Here is a 27,956-nt window from a genome sequence, read left to right as displayed (position 1 = left end):
AAAAGCTGTAATTCTTCACCATTAAAGAAACCTGATATATTTAACTTTTTTTTTGAGAAACACCATTTCACTTGCTTAATTGCTATATGATGTGAAAACATGAAGACAGGTATACACAACTACAGTATTACTCACATACAGCTGGATGCCGTGGGATACATTTACCTAAGATGTGATTACGATTGAAGATTTAGGTGAGAACCAGTGGCTTATCTATAATGGTTGCATTGTGCATGGTGCACACGGGCCCCTGAATCCAGGGGGGCCCACACCGCACACACTGCACCCATTTTTCCAATATTTATCCTCCAGAGTCCAGCAGCGGTGGCAATAAGATCGCTGCTGACATCCCGGAAAAACAGGTGCGACGCCCATTTTTCTGGTGATCTGTGCATGCGCAGTAGAGTCTACAGCACAGAGCTACTGCTGGCAGCAGCAGTGATGTGAAATCACTGGAAAAATGTCCGCCACACCACTTTTTATTTTAATTTCTCATATAAATTTTATTGAGACAGTCATTTGAAAAGTATACAATAAATATACATTTCTCAATGTACAAGAAATACGTTCAATAAAAAGGAACAATGTCCTTCAAATTATAACAAAGTACATTGTGACTGAAATTTTTAACAATTTTTTTTTTAAACACAAAATAATGAAATGGCATAGGATAAAAAGTATTGTAATAAACTATGTACTGGACTGAAATGATAAAGCAGTATCACTGGACTGGACTTTAACGGCAGTAACTATCACTGCATTGGAATTATACTGCAATATCACTGGACTGGAATTAGAGCAGGTATGACTGGACTGGAATTAGACTGGACTGGACTGCAGCCCCCCCCCCCCCCCAGGTAAAATCCACCACTGTAGTCTGTGAGACTGCACTGGCTTCACTGTGACTCACTCTGACTCCGGGTAGCCTTTCTGCGGGCTGCCAAATTGCGCATGTGCCGGTCATTATGTGCTGGTCATTATAGCACAGGCGCCAGGGCCCGGGATGAGAGGTGGCGGGGGGGGGTGCCTGCATCGCGGTACCCCAGCGGCATCTGCAGCGAGAGGCAACCCCCCTCCCCCAAGAAGGTACGAGCCACCACTGATTACTGGACTGGAATTATGCACCAGTAGTATCATTGGACTGGAATTAAGCAGCTGTATCACTGGACAGAATTACAGCTGTATTACTGGACTGGTATTATGTACCAGTAGTATAAATGGACTGGACAGTACCACTGGACTTTATTGACAGTATCACTGGACTTTAATGGCAGTATCTTTGGACTTTAAGGACAGAACCAATGGAATTTAATGGCAGAAACAATGGACTTTAACAGCAGTACCAATGGACTTTAATGGCAGTACCACTGGACTTATGCAGCAGTATCCCTTAACTGGACTTTAACTGCAGTACCACTGGACTTAACTTATGCAGCAGTATCACTGGACTGGACTTTAACTGCAGTAACACTGGACTTATCTTATGCAGCAATATCAGTGGACTGGACTTTAACGGCAGTAGTGGCGGATTCAGGGGGGGGGAGGCACCCGGGCAGGTGCCCCCCTGTCATTTGTAGCTGAGAACCAGGGCTTTTCAAAGAGCCCAGCGTGTCTCTAGCCCCCTGGGAACCGGAGATATCGCCTGGCAAAGCTGTAACGTTTTTTCCCCATAGGATAAAATGGGACTCGTCAATTCCGACCCCCACCCAATTCCGATGGCTGCCAGTTCCCTCCCTGGCATAACAGAAGCTTGCGGTTGATCTCATTCAATTCCGAATCGCTGGGCCTTTAATATGTTACAAGGCTAGTCCATATAGGTCAATTGGTTCCAGAGATATTGAGTGTAAACCGATTTTTTTTATTTTTGAAATGTAATTTCATGGCTGTTCATGTTCTTTGAGGGCAGATTACTCTGCAACCAAACGTTCCAGTTTCACTGGACCAAAATCATTCAAAGCCCACTCAAAAGTTCTTCAATATAATACTTGTCTCATGTAAATGGGTCAGGTGGTTCTGAAGATATAGCCGGTTAAATGAGATTACTGGTTAAAGGGGGGGAGGGGTGGTTTTCTCTCCCCCTCACACCAGAAAATGCATGGACTAGGCTGGTGTAAAAGGGGCCAACCTGGGAATGCATTTTCTGGTGTGAAAGGGGTATTATTTCAAATAGCTGGGACCTGCAGTGCTCTGAATACAGCCAGGCTCTGCCACTGTCAGTGGCTATCACTTCTGCCTATCGGCAGCTGTCCCCCATTTACTGTGAGCATCTATTCCCCCTTGGCAATGAGCATGTAATCCCGCATGGCAATGAGCATGGAACCTCTGGCAACGAACATGGAACCCTTGGCAATGAGCATGTAGATAAGCAGCACTTATGTAGCATAATTTTTAATAAGCATTATGGTGTTTGGCATAATACATAATGGACATAATGGCGTGTATCTTAACATGCAATGGACATTATGGTGTAAATGTTTAATGCGTGCCTTTGGTGGACAATGTCCCTGTTTATGAAGCATATTGTAAATTTTGCCTTAATCTGTATGGCATTATGTGAATTCTGGCTCAATCTGTGTGGCATTATGTGAATTTTTTGCTCAATCCATGTGGCATTATGTGAATTTTGGCTCAATCCGTGTGGCATTATGTGAATTTTGTTTCAATCCGTGTGGCATTATGTGAATTTTGTCTCAATCCGTGTGGCATTATGTGAATTTTGGCTCAATCCGTGTGGCATTTTATGAATTTGGCTCAATCCGTGTGGCATTATGTGAATTTGGACACAATCCATGTGGCATTATGTGAATTTTGGCTCAATCCATTTGGCATTATGTAAATTTTGGCTCAATCCATGTGGCATTATGTGAATTTTGACACAATCCATGTGGCATTATTTGAATTTTGGCTCAATCCATGTGGCATTATATGAATTTTGGCTCATTACATTTGGCATCATGTGTAAGGGGCAAGTATAATGGGGTCTAGTATTTTGTTGCATAATGTGTAGAAGTTGTATATGGTGTTGTACACTACACTCAAAGACACGCCCCCTGTTGAGTGGCCACACACCCTTTTCTGGAGCGTGCCTTCAGTGCGCGCACAACTACATCCTTCACTTTTGTCGCTATGGTGGGCCTGCGTACTTTAAATGCCAGGGCCTATTTTTAATTCCATTCCCACCCTCTCTCTGCCGCTCTCTTAGAATGTACACTGGCACCACTAACACCGCCCCTCCCCCACCTAAACCCTTTTTTATCATGGGGCCCCCCTGTTATTTTATCATGGATCCACCCCTGAACGGCAGTACCACTGGACTTTAACAGCAGTACCACTGGACTTTAACAGCAGTACCACTGGACTTTAAATGAAGTACCACTGGACTTGAACAGCAGTACCACTGGACTTTAATGGCAGTACAACGTGGACTTTAAGGGCAGTACCACTGGGCTTTAAAGGCAGGATCAATGGAATTGAATGGCTGTATCAATGGACTTTACTGGCAGTACCACTGGACTGAAGTTATGCAGCAGTATTGGACTGGACTGGACCTCTGCATCAGTTTCACTGGGCTGGACTTCTGCATCAGTTTCACTGGACTGGACTTTAACTGCAGCAATATCATTCAGCACTTATGGAACAACACAGGAAACCAGCAGCAGCACTAGCAGTAGGCAGCACAGGACACCAGCAGCACAGGACTGAACTTATAAAGCAGGTCGCCACCACCACAGACCTGCACAGATCACCACAGGCCACCACAGCCCCAGAGCACATCCACCCACTACCCTCTCCAGTGCCAAAATGAAGATGACGGCGCCAGCGTGGGATTTACATAGAGTCCGGATCTCATGAGATCCAACTCAGGATGATGACGTTTTGATCTCTGAGTCTGGGTGGGAATCTCCGAACAGTGTTTGGGTCTGTACGCGGATTGGAGGTGTATTCAGATTCCCAAAATCTGAACCCACTCACATACCTCCAGGAGGGTCAAAATGCTCTTTTCCTGGACTTCCCTCTTTATTTATGATTACCATCACCTGTGTGGAAACAACCTTTCTTATCCATTAACCTTTCTTATCCATTAACCATGATGGTATTCATAAATTAAGAGGGAAGTCCAGAAAAAGAGCATTGTGTCCCTCCTGGAATGTGTCATGTTGGGAGGTATGTGCCTATCCCTACTCCTAATTGCGGGTTCAAGAAGTGATGAGTGGAGTAACCCTCCCGCCTGAAAATTACACCCCCCCAGTAAATTTAAACCCCCCAAACCCTGACTTATACCTCCGATTGCCGGTTACTGCCGCTGTCGCTAATGAAAATGACCCTCACAAAATGGCTGCCCCTAAAAGCAGACTGTTTCTAAGGATGCTAGAGGAGGCCGCTGCCACCTCCTCTAACATCCTCAAAAACGTTCTGCTGTAAGTGGGCGGACATTTTGTGATGGCTCTTTTTCAATAGCAGCCGAAGCCAGGAGGAGTGCCGGGACCGCAGACTTTGGGTCCCGGCAACAAACCCAGCAATGACAGCTGCGGCTGCAAGCAGAAGGGTAAAACAGGTCAGCGCAGCGATAGCCCCGCAGACCCCCTGTGCCCACACTTACTCAGCACTTCCCCGCCACTCCGGGGTCTGTGGGGCTATTGTTACGCCACTGGGAAGGATACAGGAAAAGAGCTCTCTCATATTCAGGTGTCTCTTGGACAGTCTAAAGAGTTTTGCAATCTGAATTTGACATTTGTATTTGACATTGGTGCTTCTATTTTAGTTTTCCTGCTGACCTAATGGCGCATAATATCTTCCACCTGCTGAGCACTGGGAGTAATATATTCCTCAATCTGTTGTTATTCAAAGTTGCAAGTAATGAAAGTTAAACTAAATTTGCAAACCGGTCTCCAGGGCGTCCGTGTTATCGGTGTATAGTTGGTGCACTTAGCAACAAGTGTCCTCTTACCGCCTTAACCACTCTCCGGTAAATCCATTATAATGCAAGTTCATTTAACTAAATTACACGCTTATTGGATTTGTAAATGATCTAATTTGTAAGTATCATCTATTTATTTTTATTAAACACAATACAATGATTCTATTACATGAAACATATTAATTATAGATTAATGGCTGGAGAAATTACCTACATTCCAGCAAATTCACAGTTGCAGAATTGATTGATATTGTTTATATAGAAAAAATGTTTAAAAACAGATTAAAATGATTAATTTTTCATGTTTTAATAATTTTCAGAATTATTTGGTCAATTACAGATCTTGTAATTCTGAAACAATCACAAATGAGTCTGTGCAATGTTGTAGCAACGTGTAAGACCACTATTAACAAATTACCCTGTTGTTTAACAATGTCATTATGAGTTGCTGAGTAATGCCTTTCATAACTAGCAGAGTCCATGCATAATAGATGAGCTATTGTGGAAGTTGGTATCAGTTCTGCTAATTACTCAAACAAATGTATTGCTTGTAAAAGTTTGTCTTTACTCATCTTCAAAAATAAAAAGCTAAAATAAGTTTAAAGGACAACTATGCTACAGCATGGTTGCCTACCTGACCCTCTCCTTCAGGGAGATAATATTCTGTTCCTGGACTTCCCTGGTAATGTATGATTGCCATCACCATAGTAAACCACCTTTCTTATCAATTAACCAGCTCCCCACAGGTGTCGGCAATCATACATGACCTGGAAGTCTAGGAACAGAACATTTTCTCCCTGAAGGAGAGGGTCAGGAAGGCAACCCTGTGCTACGGTACAGTACAGGCATGGACTGGCCCCCAGGACAAAACCCCAGTAGGACAACATTGTCTGAGGGCGCTGGATGTGGTCCGCTGGTCAACAATAAATAGGTCGACAGTCAATAGTTTAACCACTATTGGTTGACAGATCATATGTCGACACATTAAAGAGGTTGACATTCTCAAAAGTTCGACATGGAAAAGGTTGACATGAGTTTTTGGTACTTGTTTCCTAGCACGGCGTCCATCGCATTCCATACTTAGTGGTGTGCGATGCGATATTCATGTTAAATTAACAGGAGTGCTTGTACAATGAAATATCGCATAGCATTGCAAGCCAGCAAATGGCATGCGATGAGATGCGATTTTTAATTGTACAAGCACCCTGATGGGTGCTTTCAATGTTAAATGCACCCCCATTGGCAATGCCACCCCACTATCAACGCCAACCCGAAGCGTGGCGAGTGCAGCGAGCCCGCGAGGGGTGGCGGTATGCGCCCTCTGACCTTTTCATACCCCCACTATCCACGTCGGCGTGCAGTTGATTTTAGATAGTGTGACGAGCGCAGAGAGACACCGAACCCGAAGCGTGGCGAGCGCACGCGGAATACGAGCCCGAAGCGTGGCAAGTGTGGCGAGCCCCACGGGGGGGAAAAGGAATACATGTGAAATAATCCGTGTCCCTTCGCGGGGCTCGCTGCGCTCGCCACGCTTCGGGTTCGGTGGCTCGACACAAAAAAGGTAGACGTGTGAAAAGGTCGACATGCTTTTTTAAAAACTTTTTGGGTGTCAACACTTTAGAGGACTGCGCCCCCTTGCTGCACTTGGCCCACTTTACCACTCACAGTTGGAGTTCATGTTTAATCATTTTCGTAATTATTTGGTCAATTAAATATCTTGGAATTCTGAAGCAATCATAGGAAAAAGTCAATGAAAAAAAAAAAAATCTTCAGAAACTCATGTCAACATGTGCTGACCATTGCCACGTTAACTAACTGAGTGTGTTGACCTTTTGTCAATGCAGACTTGGTGCTTATTGATCTTTTGGTGTCAACCTCTGTTGAATGTCGACCTACACATTGTCTGTAAAAATGAAGAGTTGACGTTGCCCGTAGCAACCAATAAAAATCTGTCTATTATTTTCAAGGATGAAATAGAGAAGACAGAATCTGATTGGTTGCTTTGGGCAACATCATCTCTTTTTTTTAAAAAGCTTCAGTATTCTTGCTGTGGGAAATGTCACCAATAATAAAGGTGCGCGCCTCAGTCATATTTTACTTCTCTACATTAGTTACTGCACTAACATCACAAGCCCTGGGGTTTTAACTTTCTTGTTGCTGGGCACTAATAAATCTCACTTCCAAGTAACTGTCTCCCAGTAGATATGGGGTTGGGACAGCCCAGGTAGATAAAAAAAAGTTGTTTTAGGTGCTAAAAACTCAAATTTATCATTATCCCACTGCTTGCCGCCAATCTGTCAGTAAGAGATCTAGGGTGACATTTATTAGAGATCGATGTTGGGTTTTTGGCGATTTTTATCGCAAAAACGGCCGTTTTTTCATTTTTTTACCAAATCGACTACTTAATGGGTGGCGATTTGCGGCATAAATTGCACTTTTTGCCGCGAAATCGCACTTTCTGAAAGTGCGATTTTTTTTAACAGCAGAATTCGCATCAGATGTTTTCCCCATTGAAAAATATACAATTCGCATTTTTTAATGAGATGCGAATTTGGAAATCGCCAAAAAAAATGGTCTAAAGTTAAAAAAAAAATAGACCTGATCCTGACTGGCGATTTTGTCAGAAACATGGCGATTTTGTCAGAACCATGCACAGATCATTGTGATCTGTGTATGGTTCTTTGGTAAAATATGTGTAAAAGTAATAAAAAAAATTGGCGTGAGGTCCCCCCTCCTGTACATAACCAGCCCCGGGCTCATTGAGCCGGACCTGGTTCCAAAAATCCGGGGGACAAAAAGCGTAGGGTCCCCCGTATTTCTGAAACCAGCCCCGGACTCTTGGACCGGTCCTGGTTCCAAAAATACGGGGGACAAAAAATCTGGGGGTCCCCCGTATTTTTAAACCAGCACCGGGCTCCAACAGCCCGCAGTGCCATGCAACAGCCGGGGGACACTTTTTACATAAGGTCCCCCGGCCATACCATGAGCACCGTGGCTGGTCAGCCTTGGACGGGGTACCTGGAGGAGTGGGGACCCCCCCAATAAAGGGGTCCCCCCCCCAGGCTTCACCCGTCCAGGGCTGAAGCCCGGGGCTGTCACCGGCGTCCCTGGCCATTGGACGCCGGCCTGATAGGGTTAAATTCACATTCCTAACATTGCTTAATACAGGAGAAATACAAGTGCCAGCAGACCTCCCCCGCATGCTGGGACTTGGAGAACCACAAGTACCAGCATGCGGGGCATTAATGGGCCCGCTGGGACTTGTAGTCCACCTGTAAAAAGAATGTTAAAATAAAGCACACGCACAGAAAAGTAAAACTTTATTACATACACACACATCCACACACCTCACTTTTACACCGCTATACATACCGATCCAGGATCCAGCGCTGGTCTCTCAGCAGCAGAGCCGGACAGCCCGCACTGACAGCGGCCTGAACCGGCTTTCTCCGATGCAGCTAACAGCTTCTGTCGCGCTGTCCCAGCGCGACACAGGCTGAGAGCGTCTCCGGCTTATGTGTCTCCATGGAGACGCATAGCTCAGCCAATCAGGGCTGAGCTATGCGTCTCCATGGAGACACATCGCCCAATCACGCTCTCAGCCTGTGTTGCGCTGGGACATCCCGAAAATCGCCTTACATCGCAATTTCTCGCACTTTTCATGCCGGAATACACACCTCATTAAATATGCGATTTCTGGGAAAAAATGTGATTTAAAAAAACGGCGATACAGGGCGATTTGAGCAAAAATCGCATTTTCGGAAAAACGGTCAACACAATAAATCTCGCCCCTAATTTCTAAAGGAGTTTCTTCCAATCTGAGCAGAAGCAAACTGAAGATTTCCCTGATTTTTTTCCAAGAGACGTTTGATGTGGGGTGCGGTGCCCCTGGACTGGTTTGGCTTGGTGGCTCTAGTGTGGCACACCTTTACATTCTATTAACGGGTGCCGGACGGGGTCCCGATAGTCGGGATCCTGACAGTCATTTACCCAACGCCGGGATCCTGACTGTTAAAATACCGACGCACGGGTTCCCGATGGCCACTGGCTATTCTCCCTCGTGGGGGTCCATGACCCACCATAGAGGGAGAATAGAATAGGTGGGGAGCGTAGTGAGCCACCATGCCCCCAGCGTGGCGAGCACTGCCAGTCGGGATCCCGACATTGGGCTAATGACTGTCAGGATCCCGATTGACGGAACCCTGTACGACACCCCTATTAACACTTTGCACTATCTCACTAACACTTTCTTTAATATTAAAGAAAGTTACGTTTCATTTTTTATTTATTTTCTCTCTCTCTCTCTCACTATCTATATATAACTTTGGCTTCTTATCACTAATCCCTATTAACACTTTAGTATTTTCACTGGTGTGCTACTCTGGGCTTTCTGGCTTGTGCTGGTTTTTGGGGTGCCGCATCCTGCACCTAAATATAGCACTAGGGACCCCCAATATACGGAGAAGCCTTGACTGCGACTTGGGGGCTTACACATAAATTTGTGCAAATATACCAATATCTCTGAATTCTATTATCATGTAGTGTTCTAGACTGGTTACTAATACCATTCAGTGAGCTGGGGGAAACAATGTATTGTTACTTACTAAGTATTACTCCTCCTCCCATGCACCTGAATGGTATTACTAAACTAATTGAGCACCTGCCAATAGATATGTGTATATGGTAAGAATTAAATTCTTCAACATATATTCATCTATAATAAACACTGTCCAATTACAGTACCACTTGTGCTCAGGTAACATCCAACCATCCATTTTCCCCCCTGCAATACTCTATATCTTATACGTAATATGCTAAATTATGATCCAACTGCCTTATTGAGCATCAACAATAATAACACAACAACTTTTTTCATAATTGCCCTAAATCCGCTTCTCTTAAAAGTGGAAGGGTTTAAAATAATAGTTGACTTCCTCATCAACACTTCTAAATTGGAATCTTCTTCTTGAGGTGCAACATGGCTGGAGAAGACATATTCTCTTTAAGACTTCACTTACCTTTGCACCCCTCTCAAGTGAGCACAGACATAATTCATCACACCCTCTGCATACCACCCCCCAAATTTTGCCTAGCCTTATTTATAAAGATGGTCTGAAAACCCTAAATACTGTAGATCGCTGCAAAATTGTATTTTGTCAAATAAATGGTAAACGCTGAAGGATCTCATTGTACAAACTACAACCAATGCGAGCATTTGGTGGAGTGAATCTGCCATGCATTATGGGCCTTATTCAGAGATGCATGAAAAGCCGGCGTTCCATACTACAGAGTGATCATCAGCAGATTGCGCATGTGCCACAGTCGCATTCCGCATTCGCAGCTGTGTGGCTGCTCACAATCAAGGTTTAGCCACAAAATGATGGACAGGAAGGAACCATATGGGAGAGTTAATGGAGAGAGTGGTTGCAAAAACTCATTTTGTGGGCATTTTTAGGGCATGTATCAGATGTCAGCTTTCAAGCTCTTATGTTCAGAAACATGGCGCCTGATTCACTACTAACTTGTCAAACCTGCGTAGCCATAGTGCTACCCTTAAGCCTGATGTTCCTTAGTCTTGTGTATGTGGATCACATCGGAGCTGCTCCTGGTGATTCTATCACCAGCCACCAGAAAGTAGCTTGCACGCACAAAATGCTTGCACGTCCCGTTCTGTCAGACCCCCCGCCGCCCTTCACTGGCTCCCTGCTGCTCCTCCATCCTTCCCACGTAGCTGCCCGAACCCCCCACTTGCCTTTCCCATCTCCCTGAAGCGGAGAGGGGCTGGGAATCCGCTCCCCACCACCATGCTGACATGGCTGTGCGATGCTTTCATCCTCCTCAGCCTTTAAATGTGACCTTAATATATTGTTTTTCATTCTATTGCAGTTTGCTGCACTTCCTCCTAACTTTCCAGTCTTACTGTATATACCGTATTTGCCGGCATATAAGACAACTTTTTTCCCCTGAAAAACATGCCTCCAAGTGGGAGGGTCGTCTTATACGCCGGGTGCACTTCAGTTGGGATAGACATAGCTGCCCATAGTGGCCTCCCGATGCCCGCGCACCTCATTCTACATACCATCCAGTATCGCGCGGTATCCAGCGTGGCCGCGGTGGGTCATCAGCGTGGCCGCGGCGGGTCATCAGCATGGCTGCGGCGAGCATCAGCAGCGAGACAGGGGTGCCAGCCTTTTCGGCATGACCGGCCTGTTCTGCTCGGCGGGAAGCAGTGGCGCTCCAGCCCACCCCTTGTCTACGCAGAGCTCACACATGCGCACTTGCGCACTAGTATCGGTCACAGGGAGATGCAGGGGCAGGCCGGAGGTGCTGCGGTCGCGCTGCGGCCGTACAATTGTGACAATGACAGGTACTGTAATGGCACTAATACTAATGGCACTCATGTAATACCGGTATAATACGGTATAATATAAATTAACATGTTGAAATCAAATCTGATGTTCTTTTACATTTTATTTGGTATGTGGAAGGTGTGCGGAAGAGGGGGTAGTCTTATACGGCGAGTCTATAACAAATTCTATATTTTGAGTGGAAATGTTGAGGGGTCGTCTTATATGCCCAGTTGTCTTATATGCCGCCAAATACGGTAGTTACTGTATATGAACAAGGCCATCTTGCCTTTGTCTTCTCTATGTTATTATGTCAACCCACACTGTAATTATGGGCCTGATTCAGACCGTCTTGCTAGGCAGTAAATATTTGCAGGCCAGCAAGCAGGTAAACGCCGGCTGAATCCCCGCATTAGCATGCTTACACACCCACTAGCATACGGCTACAGGGGCAAAAAATAATTGTATGGTGTACCCCCACCATTTGCTGGGGAACTGAATTCAGCTCACTATGAGCTGGTCTGAATCACCCTCTATGTACATTTGTATATTTATATGGTGTCTGCACTGTCCTAGAATTTTATGTCCTGTAGTTAATTTTATGCAGTTGTTTGGCACTATGAAACACCAGTGGTGCCTTATAGAAAAAAGATGATAATAATAATAATAATAATAATAATAATAATAATAATAATAATAATAATAATAATATAAAGTACTTCAAAGGGCAAATGGATTAAGAGAAAGGACAATAATTAGGCTACTTCTGTTTTAAGTGTGCAAACACCTTTGGCAATATTTTTTTTAGAATCTATTATTTTTTTTTTGTTTTATTTTATTTTACTGATATTACCTCTTTTTAATAATGTAAACAAAATTAATTCTGACAAAAATAATTATAATTGTTTACCTGTTGTTGCAGGCTCCTGTGATGTGTCTGTACTTGAGCGCCAGGCAGCTGTTTGCACAGGGTGCTGGATTATATTGGGGGATACAGCCAGTTATGTTTGCAGCTATACTGAGGACGTAAGAAGATGTCATCTCTGAAAATTAAAAAAAATATATTCCTTATAAATAATGATTGTGCTCATTTATTTGTCAGATCAGCAGTATTTGTAGCTATACTTACATGCCAAACAAGATAGTTTATTATACCATCAATGTCAATATTCCTGGGACTGTAAGAATTATGGACCAATATCCCAGCCACTTGTTACTGTACCATGTCCCAGTCTAGAAAGCTTGACAATGTCATGGATACAGGTGGAACATTACACTGGACATTAAATACGTTCCTTTAGGTTAAGTATGTGGTTTGCAGTATAACAGATCAAAGTTGGTGGCATTACAGATTTTAAAGGCTTGGTGTGACAAATATCAAACTATGAGTAAATGACTCCAGATTACCTACTTACATTATATAACAGTATATCTGTAGAAAAGTGAAGCTACAGTAGGTAAGCCAGTGCAAAATACATTATACTTATGATTTATCATCTGGTGCAGTCAGGGCAGTCAGGGCAAATTTAACAGCATTGTTGCCCTGTACTGGACCCCTAATCACTCATTCACAAGACTCAATTTAAGACAATAATAACTTATCCTGAGGCCTGCACCATCTCTTCATATGCTTCCATACAGTGAATATATATCAGCACTCTGATTGGTTGATTGATCCAGCCATCAACCAATCAGCATGCTGAAGGACATTTACTACATTGCTGCTTACTAGGATGCAGGTAGAGAATGTTGACAGGGTGCACGGATTGCAGGTATATAGGGCTGCATTCTTTTATCAAAATGCTCTTCCTTTGATAAAGTGGAGAGTGCGTGCGTCTCTATATCAGAAATTGGATATATATATATATATCCATGTGTATACTAGTGTCTGATTGTGTGTCTGTGTGTCTCCGATACACTGCCATCCATTGGCAATGAGTGAAACTACATCTCTTTCTCTCTCACACATGCACAAACACAGAGGCAATCACAACTAGATATCGAAGCAGGCTTAATAATAAATATATGTGTCTGCATTTCATGTGTTTAATGTGTTTATACAACATAAATGTAAGATACCTCAAGATACATCATTCAAATCTAAAAATATTCCAAATTACAGAATAATCTGTTATCCAAAATACTTCTGGTATCAAGCATTTTGGATAAGGGATACTCAACCTGTATAAAGTTTAACAAAAATAGGTAGTGTGCATTTACCATCGTTGTGTACATTTACTCATAATAGAAACATTTCAAACTGTCATTTGCCTTAAAATATACTGCAATTACCTAATTTCATGTTGTTTACAAAAATTCAATTATCTTTACAGTTTGTGACCTGACATGTGTTCCCAAGCACAATAGCAACTTAAACAAATTATTCCCCAGTCAGCCATTGTATGAAAGTTGTTAAATTGTGCTTTAAAAACCAGATAATTGTTGAACATTATAATCAAATAATGAAAATAATTACCATTTGGCTGCATAGGTGTTTTTTTGGTGTCATTTCCCAGAGCTTGCGTCATCATTTTATTTTCAGTTCTTAAATGTATTTTATTTTCTTGTTCTAAAACAGTTGTTCTTTTGAATTTTTGGTCTAAACCCCTGAGAAAACAAGAGTAAGTGTATTATTAAACAAAAACTTTGTTTGGAAAAATGTGTTTCGATAATTATATCATGCTGTGTACTACATGGTCCCTTATTAAAAGGGCGAGAGAAAGGAAATTAATGATGATTTAATTGCATTACCTCTAATTTACAAAAAAGGTTTAAGGCCCCCATACACTAGTCTGACTTGTCCTAATGACAAGTCAGGCCCAATTTCCCCTGAGCTCCCTCTACAGCTCCCCGGGAGGGTCCCTTACCATTTGGCACTTGTTGTGCCATTTTTTCATGTGACAAATCGGAGATTTAAAAAAAACAAAAAAAACCTGCTGAGCAGGCAGTGTCGGGTGCCAGGAAGCGCTGAGCGGCAGGTGCCGAGGGCAGCAGCAGAGTAAAAAAAAAAGAGATTACTCTATCAGCCAGCCCATCTGGGTGACCACTTATTGGCTGAGAGTGTTCTCTCAGCCAATCAATGGCCGGTCTGTCTTTTGGACATTCTGCTGCCGCTGGCCACCCAGCACCTGCCGCTCAGTGCTTCCCAGGCACCTGCCACTACCTGATCTGCCGCCCGGGACCTACCACTGCACAGTCATTCCCACCACCCAGGCACTCAGATATATCAAACATTGGAGAGATATCTCAAACATCTCTCCAATGTTTGATACATCTCCCAATTAGGATGGGTGCACACTGTCCGATATATTATAGGCACATTGGTGGGTGTGTACCCCGTATATGTCTTTCAACAGCACCCTTCACAGGCATATTGCATTGTCCCTGCAGCCCAGAAGCTGGCCAATATATCGATATATCTGCTGATATATGAGTGCATCGTCCTGTTTGTATGTATATATGAATAATCATCATTTATATATATGTCTAGTGTCTGTGTGTCACCTAAACACTGTTGGCAGCAAGTGAAACTACACTTCTTTCTCACTCTCACATTAGCTACCTTACTAGCTTTTGAAGCATTTGCTTTGAGTGGGATGATTAGTGTGTGTGTCACACACTAATCAGATTAGCCATTAGCATCTGATGGTGTGTCTCCAAAACATTGCCATCTGTTGGCCGTGAGTGAAACTACAACTCATTCTCTCTCACACATGCACAAACAAAGAGGCAATGACAAGGTAGCAGACTAGCTTTCGAAGCATTTGCTTCAAGCCTGCTTACTAGTGTATGTGTGTGTGTGTGTGTGTGTGTGTGTGTATATATCTATATATATCTATATATATATATATATATATATATATATATATATGTATATATATATAATAGATATGACTGATTATCTAATATATAGTTAATTACATCCTGAGCCAAATGCAGTATATAGAAATCATTTGTACTGTATATTGCTTGCAGTAAGTGTACAATTATTAACCGCCAACAGAGTGTTCTATTAAGAAGATATATTTTACAGAGTTAATAATGCATGTCGTATAATGATGACATAATTATGAAAGTAATGGACAGCAAGACATATTTCCCACTGCGAAGATCAATGTAAAGCTATGTGAAAACATAATTGAAATAAACTTTACACTAATTAGCATGAAAAATGTTCTTGCCTCAAGTTTGAAAGCATTACTTGTATATATAAATTGTCCACAGCATTGTGTCCTTTATATTGTTGTTTAAATAGGAAAAAAGTGGTTGTGAAGTTTTAATTTAATCTGCCATATTACCTTTTGATTCTATCATCTATTGTTCTTTTATTGTTCAAAAATGTTTTTGCATTTTTCCCTAAAAACAAAAATAAAAGAAAAAGTTGAAATAAATGGAAATGTGAAGACAGATACAAATCTAACATTATAAGAATAACAATATAACACATTACATTAATTGTTCACTTGCTTTTAAAAAAAAAATGCTTATAGTGACATTTTACAGAAAAGCCGAATGCATCCCAGGGTTGTAAAAACACAGAAATACCGATTGTAATTTTCATCTTTAGAATTTTTTTTAGGTAATCGTAGGAAGTAGTTCTATTCAGTGATGTGGGAGAGACATTTTTTAAATCAAAATGTGCAGTATAAACATAATAACATAGTAACATACAGTAGTTGTTGAGGTTGAATAAAGACGTATGTCCATCAAGTTCAACCTTTGTGCTAGATTTGTCATCTCCTATTTGAAATATTTACTTTGTTTTTAACATGAATAGTGGTTAAAGTTTGTACCCCTGAATGTTTTTTTTTCCAATAAATGTTTGTCCAACCTAATTTTAAATGTTTACTCTTACTGCAGTGACCGAAATAAAATAGCTTTTCTTTTAAGGGTATGGAATCATCTGAATTCATGCCCACGAGTCTTAGGGGGGTATTCAATCTTCGGGTCACGGCAGACGAGCTTGCTCACCCGCCGTGACCCAGTCCTGTTCTCGGTCAGCTCGACCGAGAACATGCAGGCGGGATTCAATGTCCCGCCTGCAGCAGGACGAGAAGGGGGCGTAGCCGCGAGTTGCGGCCGGGAAGTGACGAGATGCAGCCGGCAGCTCGTCACTTCCCGGCTGTTCTCGGCAGAACGAGCCCGACAGCTAGAGATGTCGGGCTCGTTCTGCCAGGAAACCCTGTTCAATGCTGTCGGGGAAGACAGCATTGAATAGAGCCCGTCGAGCATCTCCCCCACGGGAGATGCTCGACGGAGATTGCATACCCCCCTTAGTCTCTGACCTCAAAGCAAAGAGGTTGCCCAATAGTTCAGAGTATATATATATATATATATATATATATATATATACATACATATATATATATATATATATATATTATATTGTATATGTTTCCTGTTAATCGTCTATTTTCCAGCGTAAACATTCCTAATTTGTCTAGTCTATCCTTGTAGAATAAGATTCCATCCCTTTTATTAACTTGTAGCTTAAAGACTCCATAACCTTTTATTTAGTTCTTTGAACTATTTCTAGTTCTACCATGTCCTTTTTGTAATGTGGAGCTAGTGTTCTGTAGGCCTTCCTTGCTGCTCCATGACACTGTGTACTGCACCCCAGTTTGTTATCACCTAGGAGACCTGGGTCCAATTCTGATTTCCCTAATTCTACCCTATTTAGGTTATAATTTGCCCCCCAGGTTATACCTCCTGAGATGCATAACCTTAAATGTATCTGTATTGAACCTTATTTTTCATTTGTCTGCCCACGTTTCTAATTTATTTAAATCCATCTGTAGCATAAATCCAATGACCTTTCTAATCACCCTACACAGTTTTGTGTTGTCCCTTAACATGGATACTCTGCGGGAAATTTACTAAGATGGGAATAAGACTTCACATGTGACATTGCTATGGGCAACCAATCAGAATCTACTTCTTATTTATTTAGCACCCTTTAGAAAATAGTAGACAGGATCTGATTGGTTGCCCATAACAACATCACATGTGAAGTCTTAGTATATTTCCCCCTCAGTTTAGTATTCCTTCCTCTATGTCATTAACGAATAAATTAAACAGATTTACCTCTTAGTAGTTTATGAATGTCTCCTCGTGCCCTATAGTCTTGTATACTTTAAATTATATATTTTTATTGTTTATTGCCTACCTTGTTTTCTTGTTCGGCCACAAAGGATTTATCCTGTTGATGTTACCCTTTGGGATAAATGTTTTTGTTAGCTATCAGCTTTTTGAAAGTTTCCCACGTGTCCTCCCCCTATGTTTTTCCCCTCAAAAAAAAAAATGGGGAATAAGGTAGCTTCATCTTTTTTGTGCATTTACTTAGCAACAACTTTGCTGTTTTTCAAACCCCAGTACATTGGGGGTTATTCAAACCTGATTACATGGCTGTAACCAGCGATAAACTGTGCATGCGTACAGATTGTAGAGCCCATGCGCGAGGCTATCCTACAATAAAATCCTGAAAATCTTTTATCGCTGGTTTGTGAGTGTCACCCGCCCACTTTCTGGGAGTGTCAGGGAAAAGCTGGTGTTTGATTGGAAGGCGTGTGATGTCAGCTCTGGCCCCAATCCGATTGCTTCTGTCGCAGCTGCCTAGTAAGTTTTGGGCTATGCACAGACTGCACACAGACTGTGCCACAATATGTAATGACGTGGTGTCTAATTATAATACAGTGTAAAATATCAATACATTTATTGTCAGTAACGATGCTGATAATCGTATAAATGTAAGCATGGAGTACATATACAAACATCAATAAATCAATGGAAAGGTGCACAATATGTTATGATGTAGTGAAGTTATGAACAAAACTGTCACTTTACCAAATGGGGTTCAAAAAGCAGGTACAAGTCAACCATATAACATTTTCAGTGAAGTAGATTGAAGTATCAGGGTTACGGTAATTGGTGGTTAGCAGAGTGCGGCGTTCCCACTACTTTGCTTGGTGATGTGAAGTGACAATCTAATAGTATCCTAATATGAGGGCAGGGCAGCACCTCTGGACGATACAGCAGAGCAGACTGGGCACCCCTGGACAGATACATCAAAGCAGACTGGGCACCCCTGGACTTATACAGCAGAGAACACTGGGTACCCCTGGACTGATACAGAAGAGCAGGTTGGGCACCCCTGGACTTATACAGCAGAACAGATTGGGCACCCCTGAACTTGTACAGCAGAGCAGATTGGGCACCCCTGGACTGATACAGCAGCTCAGACTGGTCACCCACTGGACAGATACAGCAGCTCAGACACGGCACCACTGGACTTATACAGCAGAACAGATTGGGCACCCCTGAACTTGTACAGCAGAGCAGATTGGGCACCCCTGGACTGATACAGCAGCTCAGACTGGTCACCCACTGGACAGATACAGCAGCTCAGACACGGCACCACTGGACTTATACAGCATAGCACACTGGGCACCCCTGAACTTGTACAGCAGAGCAGACAGAGTACTCCCTGGACTAATACAGCCAAGCAGACAGGGCACCCCTGGACTAATACAGCAGAGCAGACTGGGCACCCCCATGACTGATACAGCAGAGCAGACAGGATACCCCTGGACTGATACTGCAGAGCAGACAGGGCACCCCTGGACTAATACAGCTGAGCAGACAGAGTACCCCTGGATTAATACAGCAGAGCAGACTGGGCACCCCTGGACTGATACAGCAGAGCAGACTAGGCACCCCTGGACTGATACAGCAGAGCAGACAGGGTACTCCTGGACTGATACAGCAGAGCAGACAGAGTACCCCTGGACTGATACAGTAGAGCAGACAGGATACCCCTGGGCTGATACTGCAGAGCAGACAGGGTACCCCTGGACTAATACAGCAGAGCAGACAGGATACCCCTGGACTGATACTGCAGAGCAGGCAGGGTACCCCTGGACTAACACAGCAGAGCAGACAGGGTACTCCTGGACTGATACAGCAGAGCAGACAGGGTACTCCTGGACTGATACAGCAGAGCAGACAGAGTACCCCTGGACTAATACAGCAGAACAGACTGGGTACCCCTGGACTAATACAGCAGAGCAGACAGAGTACCCCTGGACTGATAAAGCAGAGCAGACAGGATACCCCTGGACTGATACAGCAGAGCAGACAGAGTACCCCTGGACTGATACAGTAGAGCAGACAGGATACCCCTGGGCTGATACTGCAGAGCAGACAGGGTACCCCTGGACTAATACAGCAGAGCAGACAGGATACCCCTGGACTGATACTGCAGAGCAGGCAGGGTACCCCTGGACTAATACAGCAGAGCAGACAGAGTACCCCTGGACTAACACAGCAGAGCAGACAGGGTACTCCTGGACTGATACAGCAGAGCAGACAGGGTACTCCTGGACTGATACAGCAGAGCAGACAGAGTACCCCTGGACTAATACAGCAGAACAGACTGGGTACCCCTGGACTAATACAGCAGAGCAGACAGAGTACCCCTGGACTGATAAAGCAGAGCAGACAGGATACCCCTGGACTGATACTGCAGAGCAGGCAGGGTACCCCTGGACTAATACAGCAGAGCAGACAGAGTACCCCTGGACTAATACAGCAGAGCAGACAGGGTACCCCTGGACTGATACAGCAGAGCAGACAGGGTACTCCTGGACTGATACAGCAGGGCAGACAGGGTACCCCTGGACTGATACAGCAGAGCAGACAGAGTACCCCTGGACTGATACAGCAGAGCAGACAGGATACCCCTGGACTGATACTGCAGAGCAGACAGGGTACCCCATGACTGATACAGCAGAGCAGACAGAGTACCCCTGGACTAATACAGCAGAGTAGACAGGGTACTCCTGGACTGATACAGCAGAGCAGACAGGATACCCTTGGACTGATACAGCAGGGCAGACAGGGTACCCCTGGACTGATACAGCAGAGCAGACTGGGCACCCCTGGACTGATACAGCAGAGCAGACAGTGTACTCCTGGACTGATACAGCAGAGCAGACAGTGTACTCCTGGACTGATACAGCAGAGCAGACAGAGTATCCCTAGACTGATACAGCAGAGATAGACAGGATACCCTTGGACTGATACAGCAGAGCAGACAGGGCACCCCTGGACTGATACAGCAGAGCAAACAGGGTACCACTGGACTGATACTGCAGAGCAGACAGGGTACTCCTGGACTAATACAGCAGAGCAGACTGGGCACCCCCTGGACTGATAGAGCAGAGCAAACAGGGCACCCCTGGACTGATACAGCAGAGCAGACTGGGCATCCCTGGACTGATACAGCAGACAGATCAGCACTTGCCCCACGCCTCCCCCAGACACACAGACAGGCAGAAACCGGTCCGTCCTTTACACTCTCCAATGCCGGAGTGAAGATGGCGCTTATATAGAATTTAAAACCCATAAGAATCCGACGAGGATGTTTTGCCTCAATGTTGAATCTGAGTCTGGTGGGAAATCGTGAGCCGGACTCGGATCCCAGCTCAGATCTTGAAGTTCGAGGGGGGGGGGGGGGTCTCGTTTTTGGAGAATTGGACCTGTTCACCCCTAGTTTTCATTATCTGAAATCATTCCTACTAATCTACAGTATGATAATCAATTCCTCAAAATTCCAGGTTATGGCATAAATCTAGTTATCCTTTTGCACAAATACATGTCTGCATTTACTGTATTTGTGCCTGCCGTGGAAGTTATTGCCGATTTGTTGAGCATGGTACAGTCAGGGCCGGCGCCACCACTAGGCAGCTTTAGGCATAGGGCGCCGGCCACTGGATGGCGGTACTGAGTCACAGAGGAGACCAGGAAGTCAGAAGAAAGCTGCAGCAGCTGGCAAGTACGGGACACCCAGCAACTCAACCTAGCCAGCTAGTCAGCGGCAGGCGCCCGCTGCACCCCCCCCCCCCCTGGGGGAGGGGGTAGTCTAAAGTTGGTAAGGGGGTGGTGGGGTGTGCTAGTCGTCTGGGGCGCTGACAGGGCTTGCACCGGCCCTGGGTACAGTGAAGAGGAGGAGTACAGTACATGTGACATTTATCACAAAGGTAATGCTGAGCTGTATCCACCCCACACTATGGCCCTTATTCAGATCTGATCCCAGTACAATTTTGTTTGTAAAATGTGCAGAGAGAGTTAGATTTGTGTGAGTTATTTTGTTTCTGTGCAGGGTAAATACTGGCTGCATTATTTTTACACTGCAATTTAGATTTCAGTTTCAACAGACCCCACCCAAATTTAACTCTCTCTGCACATGTTAAATCTGCCCCACCTGCAGTGCACATGGTTTTGCCCATTACCCAAACAAATTTGTACTGCGATCAGATCTGAATAAGGGCCTATGTATGTTAATGCAATTAATACAAGTACCTACATAGAGGGGGTTATTATAGTTCACTCTTTCTGACAAAATCCCTCTTAGATGGACAAAACCATGTGCACTGCAGGGGGGCAGATGTAAAATGTGCAGAGATTTGGGTGAGTTATTTTGTTTCTGTGCAGGGTAAATACTGACTGCTTTATTTTTACACTGCAGTATAGATCTCACTTTGAAGTAAAACCCCACCCAAATGTAATTCTCTCTGCACAAGTAACATCTGCCCCACCTGCAGTGCACATGGTTTTGTCCATCTAAGAAGGATTTTGTCAGAAAGAGTGAACTAGAATAAGCCCCATAATACCAATAACTCATACAACTCCAGCTGGTCACAAATGGTATTGCAGCATATGCATTTTCAGTAATATTTTACATTTCCAACAGAGAATCAGAATCACTGGTTTTGCATTGTAAATGATTGCCGCTTTAAAAAAACTGGAGAGTTCTTACCAAATGTCTCACTTTCTGATGCTCTCATCCTATTACATTTCCCCCCATGTTTCTCATTGTTACAGTACTTGTCCTCTTGTTAAATCCCCTGAGCACAATTCTGCCCAGTTATTATGTGACAGATAACACACATTGTTAAAATGATTATTTCTACTACATGCAGCTGAGGAACATTAATGTATTAGAAGCACTGATATATATGGAAATGGCAATTTGGCATCTGTGGACTTATAAATAATAGAAGTAAGGGACCTGTGTGTCACACTACTGAATTTATGATCTAGATTCTGGCGTATGGTAGTAATGCTTCTAGATTAATCTGAGCATCGGCGGAATAGAGGGAATTTAGAATGTGGAAGTAGTTTTTGGATGGATTGTATTAGGGCCTATGCTTCTCTTTCCACTTATTTTAAATAAATATTTTGTATATTTGAGTATCTATAATGATGGAGTAATGAATTCTAGACAAGTGGTATAAGCAGATCTTGATGCAGAATATGAGAAAGGATAATGATAAGGGATTAACTCAAATCATTGGTATAAAATAATGGGCGGTATTCAATGAGCCTGATTCGCCATGTTTTTATGGCGAATTTGTGCTGTTTGGCGAATTTTTTACTAAAACGGTGAATCACCCTATTAAATGACCAGATGGCGAATACATTTGAAGGTTTTTTTCGCCATGATTCACCGAGTAGCAATCGCTATCTTTTTATGGTGAAGTGGAATGTGAACTTTTAAAATAAAGGGCGAAATGTAATAGAGTACGATTTTTTAGACATGTGCGATTTTTGGTCAAAAACGGCCGAAATCGCACATTTTCCGAAAATCGCACATTTAATAGGTTGAAAATCGCGGTAAAAAATCGCACTTTTTACCGCGAAATCGCACTTTTAGAAGTGCGATTTTTAGTCACATTTCAATTCGCATCCAGATGTTTTCCCATTATAAAGTATACAACTCGCAAATGTAATAGGGTGCGATTTTTGGTCAATGTTACCAAAAATCGCAAAAAAAATAGACCAGGTTCTGACAGGCGAATTTGACAGAACCATGCACAGATCATTGAGATCTGTGCATGGTTCTGTTAATAAAAATGTGTAAAAGTGTTTTTATAAAAAAAAAAACGGCGTGGGGTCCCCCCTCCTAAGCATAACCAGCCCCGGGCTCATTGAGCCGGACCTGGTTCCAAAAATACGGGGGACAAAAAGCATAGGGGTCCCCCGTATTTCTGAAACCAGCCCCGGACTCTTGGACCGGTCCTGGTTCCAAAAATACGGGGGACAAAAAATCTGGGGGTCCCCCGTATTTTGAAACCAGCACCGGGCTCCAACAGCCCGCGGTGTCATGCCACAGCCGGGGGACACTTTTTATACAAGGTCCCCCGGCCAAAACATGAGCACCGTGGCTGGTCAGCCTTGGACGGGGTACCTGGAGGAGTGGGGACCCCCCCAATAAAGGGGTCCCCCCCCCCCAGGCTTCACCCGTCCAGGGCTGAAGCCCGGGGCTGTCACCGGCGTCCGTGGCCAGTGGACGCCGGCCTGATAGGGTTAAATCCATCATACATATCATTACATTGCTTTTTACCGGCGAACTACAAGTGCCAGCAGACCTCCCCCGCATGCTGGGACTTGGAGAACCACAAGTCCCAGCATGCAGGGCATTAATGGGCCCGCTGGGACTTGTAGTCCACCTGTAAAAAGAATGTTTATAAAAAACACACACACAGAGAAGTACAAGTTTATTACACACACACACCTCAATTTTACACCAGCGTTACTTACCATTCCTGGATCCAGCGCTGGTCTGGCTGCTTTACAGCCGGCTCCCCCCGCACTGACAGGCAGCGGGGAGAACCGCTTTCTCCGTTGCCTGTCACCGGCTTTCTCCGTAGCTTCTGTAGCTCTGTCCCAGTGCTACAGAGGCTGAGAGCGTGATTGGCTGAGCTACAGTATGCGTCTCCATGGAGACGCATAGCTCAGCCAATCAGGACTGAGCTATGCGTCTCCATGGAGACGCATACTGTAGCTCAGCCAATCACGCTCTCAGCCTCTGTAGCACTGGGACAGAGCTACAGAAGCTACGGAGAAAGCCGGTGACAGGCAACGGAGAAAGCGGTTCTCCCCGCTGCCTGTCAGTGTGGGGGGAGCCGGCTGTAAAGCAGCCAGACCAGCGCTGGATCCAGGAATGGTAAGTAACGCTGGTGTAAAATTGAGGTGTGTGTGTGTAATAAACTTGTACTTCTCTGTGTGTGTGTTTTTTATAAACATTCTTTTTACAGGTGGACTACAAGTCCCAGCGGGCCCATTAATGCCCTGCATGCTGGGACTTGTGGTTCTCCAAGTCCCAGCATGCGGGGGAGGTCTGCTGGCACTTGTAGTTCGCCGGTAAAAAGCAATGTAATGATATGTATGATGGATTTAACCCTATCAGGCCGGCGTCCACTGGCCACGGACGCCGGTGACAGCCCCGGGCTTCAGCCCTGGACGGGTGAAGCCTGGGGGGGGGGACCCCTTTATTGGGGGGGTCCCCACTCCTCCAGGTACCCCGTCCAAGGCTGACCAGCCACGGTGCTCATGTTTTGGCCGGGGGACCTTGTATAAAATGTGTCCCCCGGCTGTGGCATGACACCGCGGGCTGTTGGAGCCCGGTGCTGGTTTCAAAATACGGGGGACCCCCAGATTTTTTGTCCCCCGTATTTTTGGAACCAGGACCGGTCCAAGAGTCCGGGGCTGGTTTCAGAAATACGGGGGACCCCTATGCTTTTTGTCCCCCGTATTTTTGGAACCAGGTCCGGCTCAATGAGCCCGGGGCTGGTTATGCTTAGGAGGGGGGACCCCACGCCGTTTTTTTTTTAACTTTTTTTTTTTTGCACAAAAGCGCATTTATAAAAATGCGCACATTTTCATGACTGAAAATGCGCACATTTTCATGACTAAAAATCGCGGCAAATCGCGGCAAATCGCATTTTTTTGCCGCTAATTCGCATCTCATTACATATGCGAATTCGCGGCAAAAAATGCGATTTTTAAAGGTGCGATTTGGTGCGATTTTTTTTTAGTCTAAAAAATCGCACCCTATTACATTTCGCCCAAAGTGTTTTGTTTTTTACATTTGGTGTAAAAAAATCAGGAATTTTATTCTGAGGAGGGGCATGCTATTTTTATTCATGTGCTGTAAGCACATGAATATATATTTAATTAAAAAAAAATATATATATATATATATTTTTTTTTTACACAGCAGCCAACAGGGGGCGCCGGAGGCGAGCCGCTCATTAGATATTTATATATTCACTGCACCCGATCGTTACATATGCACGATCGGGTGTAGTGAATATACCCGATCCCCTGCTGGCACCCCCGGGGGGCAGCCTGTGCTTCCTGGCACCCGGGGAGCCCACCTCCCCCCTACATACTCTCTGGGGCAAGCAGAGAAACTTCCATCTCCCTGCCTGCCACCGTCCTCAGGCTCCCTGCGGCGTTCGCCGCAGGAGCTCATATTCGCCGGTCAGGGGCAGCGAGCCCCTGACTCGTTGAATACCGGAGCCGGCGAGGCTCCGGAACGTGGCGAATGTGCAGCGAATCCTAAACAGGATTCGCTGCACCTCGCCGGTATTCACATTGAATACCGCCCAATGTGTTGAAAAATATAATAGGGTGCATGATAGCTCAATAATGTTATGTCCAATATTCAAGATAAGTATTCTATGTTCAGGTATATGTTTCACCGGATCACCTTCCTGCTGAGGATTCATTTTGCTGAGTGCGTTGTTGCAAAAACAAATTGTAAAATGTCAAGTCAAATTTGGAATAATGAGTCAGATGAATCAAGCTTCAAAAAGTGATCAATTGGAGAGTGATAAACAACCAGCCAATCAGCTCCTAACTGCCATGTTACTGGCTGGGTTTGAAAAATGACAGGTAGGATCTAACTGACTGGTTATTTATCCTTCTCCATTTTGTCACTTTTTGAAGCTAGATACATCTGGCCAATGATGGCTAGCCTTGACTCTCCAGCTGTTGCTGAACTACACATCCCAGCATGCCCTGCATTCATTTTACCATGACCAAATAGTAAAAATGATGCAGGGCATGCTGGGATGTGTAGTTCAACGACAGCTGGAGTGTCAAGGTTAGCCATCACTGTCCTATACCATTTTAAAGTAAATATTTGCTTAAAAGGGGGTATGAATTGTTAGGTCAACCGTGTCACAGTCAGCAGGTCCACCACTGTTTGTCAACAGAAAAAAGGTCGACACGGGAAAAAAGGTTGACATGCAATAGGTCAGCATGGTCAAACATGACTCGACATGATTTTTTTTTTTTTAAATAGCGTCTATAGGTCATCATGGACTGTCATAAGTGTACAATGTCCCCGCTGCGCATAAAAAATTATGAAAACCAACATGAAAACCAACATGAACCTTTTTCCATGTCGACCCTTTGACCATGTCAATCTTTTGACTATTTTGACCTAATGTATGTCAACCTTTTTCATGTGTCGACCTATTGACTGTTAACCATTAGGGGTCAACCTTTTGATTGTTGACCTAGACCCTGTTGACCTAATGACCGAATAGCCAAGGGTGGACCTGGCCTGGGGTTGATGGAGATATGGTCCCATATAACATGCTTTGGGGGTATTCAATACCGAGTCTCAACTGTCGAGCCAGCCATGACCCTGGTCCGGTTTTTTTTTTTGCTCGACAGCATATCGCCAGGTGGGATTTAGTCCATTTTAAAATAATCTCACAGAAATACAGATGGAGCATATTTAAATTTGACTATATTTTTGTTGTGTCCTCCTTGCTTTGTGGGATGCTGGACTTGTGCTCTAACTGCAGTTATCGGGTTCTAAGTTCTCTACAGTAACAAAGACGAGCAGTTATATAATATGAGGCTTACCTTCAAAGGTACAGTGATGGTGTTCAATGTAAAGCAGAAAAACCGAAGCCAATATTAACTGAATTCCAATCAGATAGAATATTTCCATACTGCAATAAATGGCATACAGTCATTAAACTATCAGTATTTCATATACTACCATAAATGGCAAGGATATTTAACTCTACCATAAATATAATAAATCTCCACTACCATAGACATATCTATCTATCTATCTATCTATCTATCTATCTATCTATCTATCTATCTATCTATCTATCTATCTATACAGAATGCTATCTGTCTGTCTGTATGTCTGTCTGTCTGTCTATCTATACGGAATGCTATCTATCTATCTATCTATCTATCTATCTATCTATCTATCTATCTCTCTCTCTCTCTCTCTCTCTCTCTCTCTCTCTCTATCTATCTATCTATCATCATAGAGTACATGCATAAGTAATTAATGATTATTTTAAACATGCAAGATCACCGTCTCTCACAGCTTACTTAACATAACATATAATGTAAGGATTTATATTCTTTCCATGAAAATAAAAATCAATATATGCTTTATACTAGTGAAAATATAATTTAGTCAGCTAACAATATGCTCTGTATTTAAATATTCACTGAATTAAAAGACTAATATTAATGAGTAAAATTAAAAAGAAAACAGTATCAATCCTATTATAATTATCCAATTAATATTAGTAATAAATGACTTCACGTTGAGCCAATCAAAGGAATATAAATGAGTCTCATACCTTTCTTAGTGATTATTGTCCAAGTGTGATTTCTTTGCCTGCAATCGAAGCTAAAACTACTGCAGAGAGTCCTACACTGACAACTGTAAGTTCCCGGAAGCTGTTTGGTGTAATTCAAACCTCCGTCATGCACCAATAACTTTTAAATTGGTAAAGGGTAAAATAATTTCTGGTATAGATTACGTACTCCCGCAAGCATGTACTCTGCTGAAATCATAATAC

General features: G+C 43.7%; 1 protein-coding gene across 1 annotated transcript in view; it reads right to left on the bottom strand.

The window, feature by feature from the left end:
- The window catches only part of TPO (thyroid peroxidase), a 76,461-nt gene extending 49,322 nt beyond the window's left edge, over positions 1-27,139 (bottom strand). Inside the window, exons 1-4 of the mRNA XM_083174797.1 lie at positions 26,989-27,139; positions 15,564-15,621; positions 13,742-13,872; positions 12,176-12,308 (exon numbers count right to left, since the gene is read on the bottom strand). Coding sequence (XP_083030923.1) covers positions 12,176-12,308; positions 13,742-13,872; positions 15,564-15,621; positions 26,989-27,076 — 410 coding nt within the window. The 5' untranslated portion in view covers positions 27,077-27,139. The remainder of the gene's footprint in view (positions 1-12,175; positions 12,309-13,741; positions 13,873-15,563; positions 15,622-26,988) is intronic.
- Between the last annotated feature and the right edge of the window lie 817 nt (positions 27,140-27,956).

This window comes from Crinia signifera, chromosome 3 (genome assembly GCF_055691185.1).
Source record: "Crinia signifera chromosome 3, ASM5569118v1, whole genome shotgun sequence".
Lineage (NCBI taxonomy): Eukaryota > Metazoa > Chordata > Amphibia > Anura > Myobatrachidae > Crinia > Crinia signifera.
This window is presented reverse-complemented; position numbering and strand designations above follow the sequence as displayed.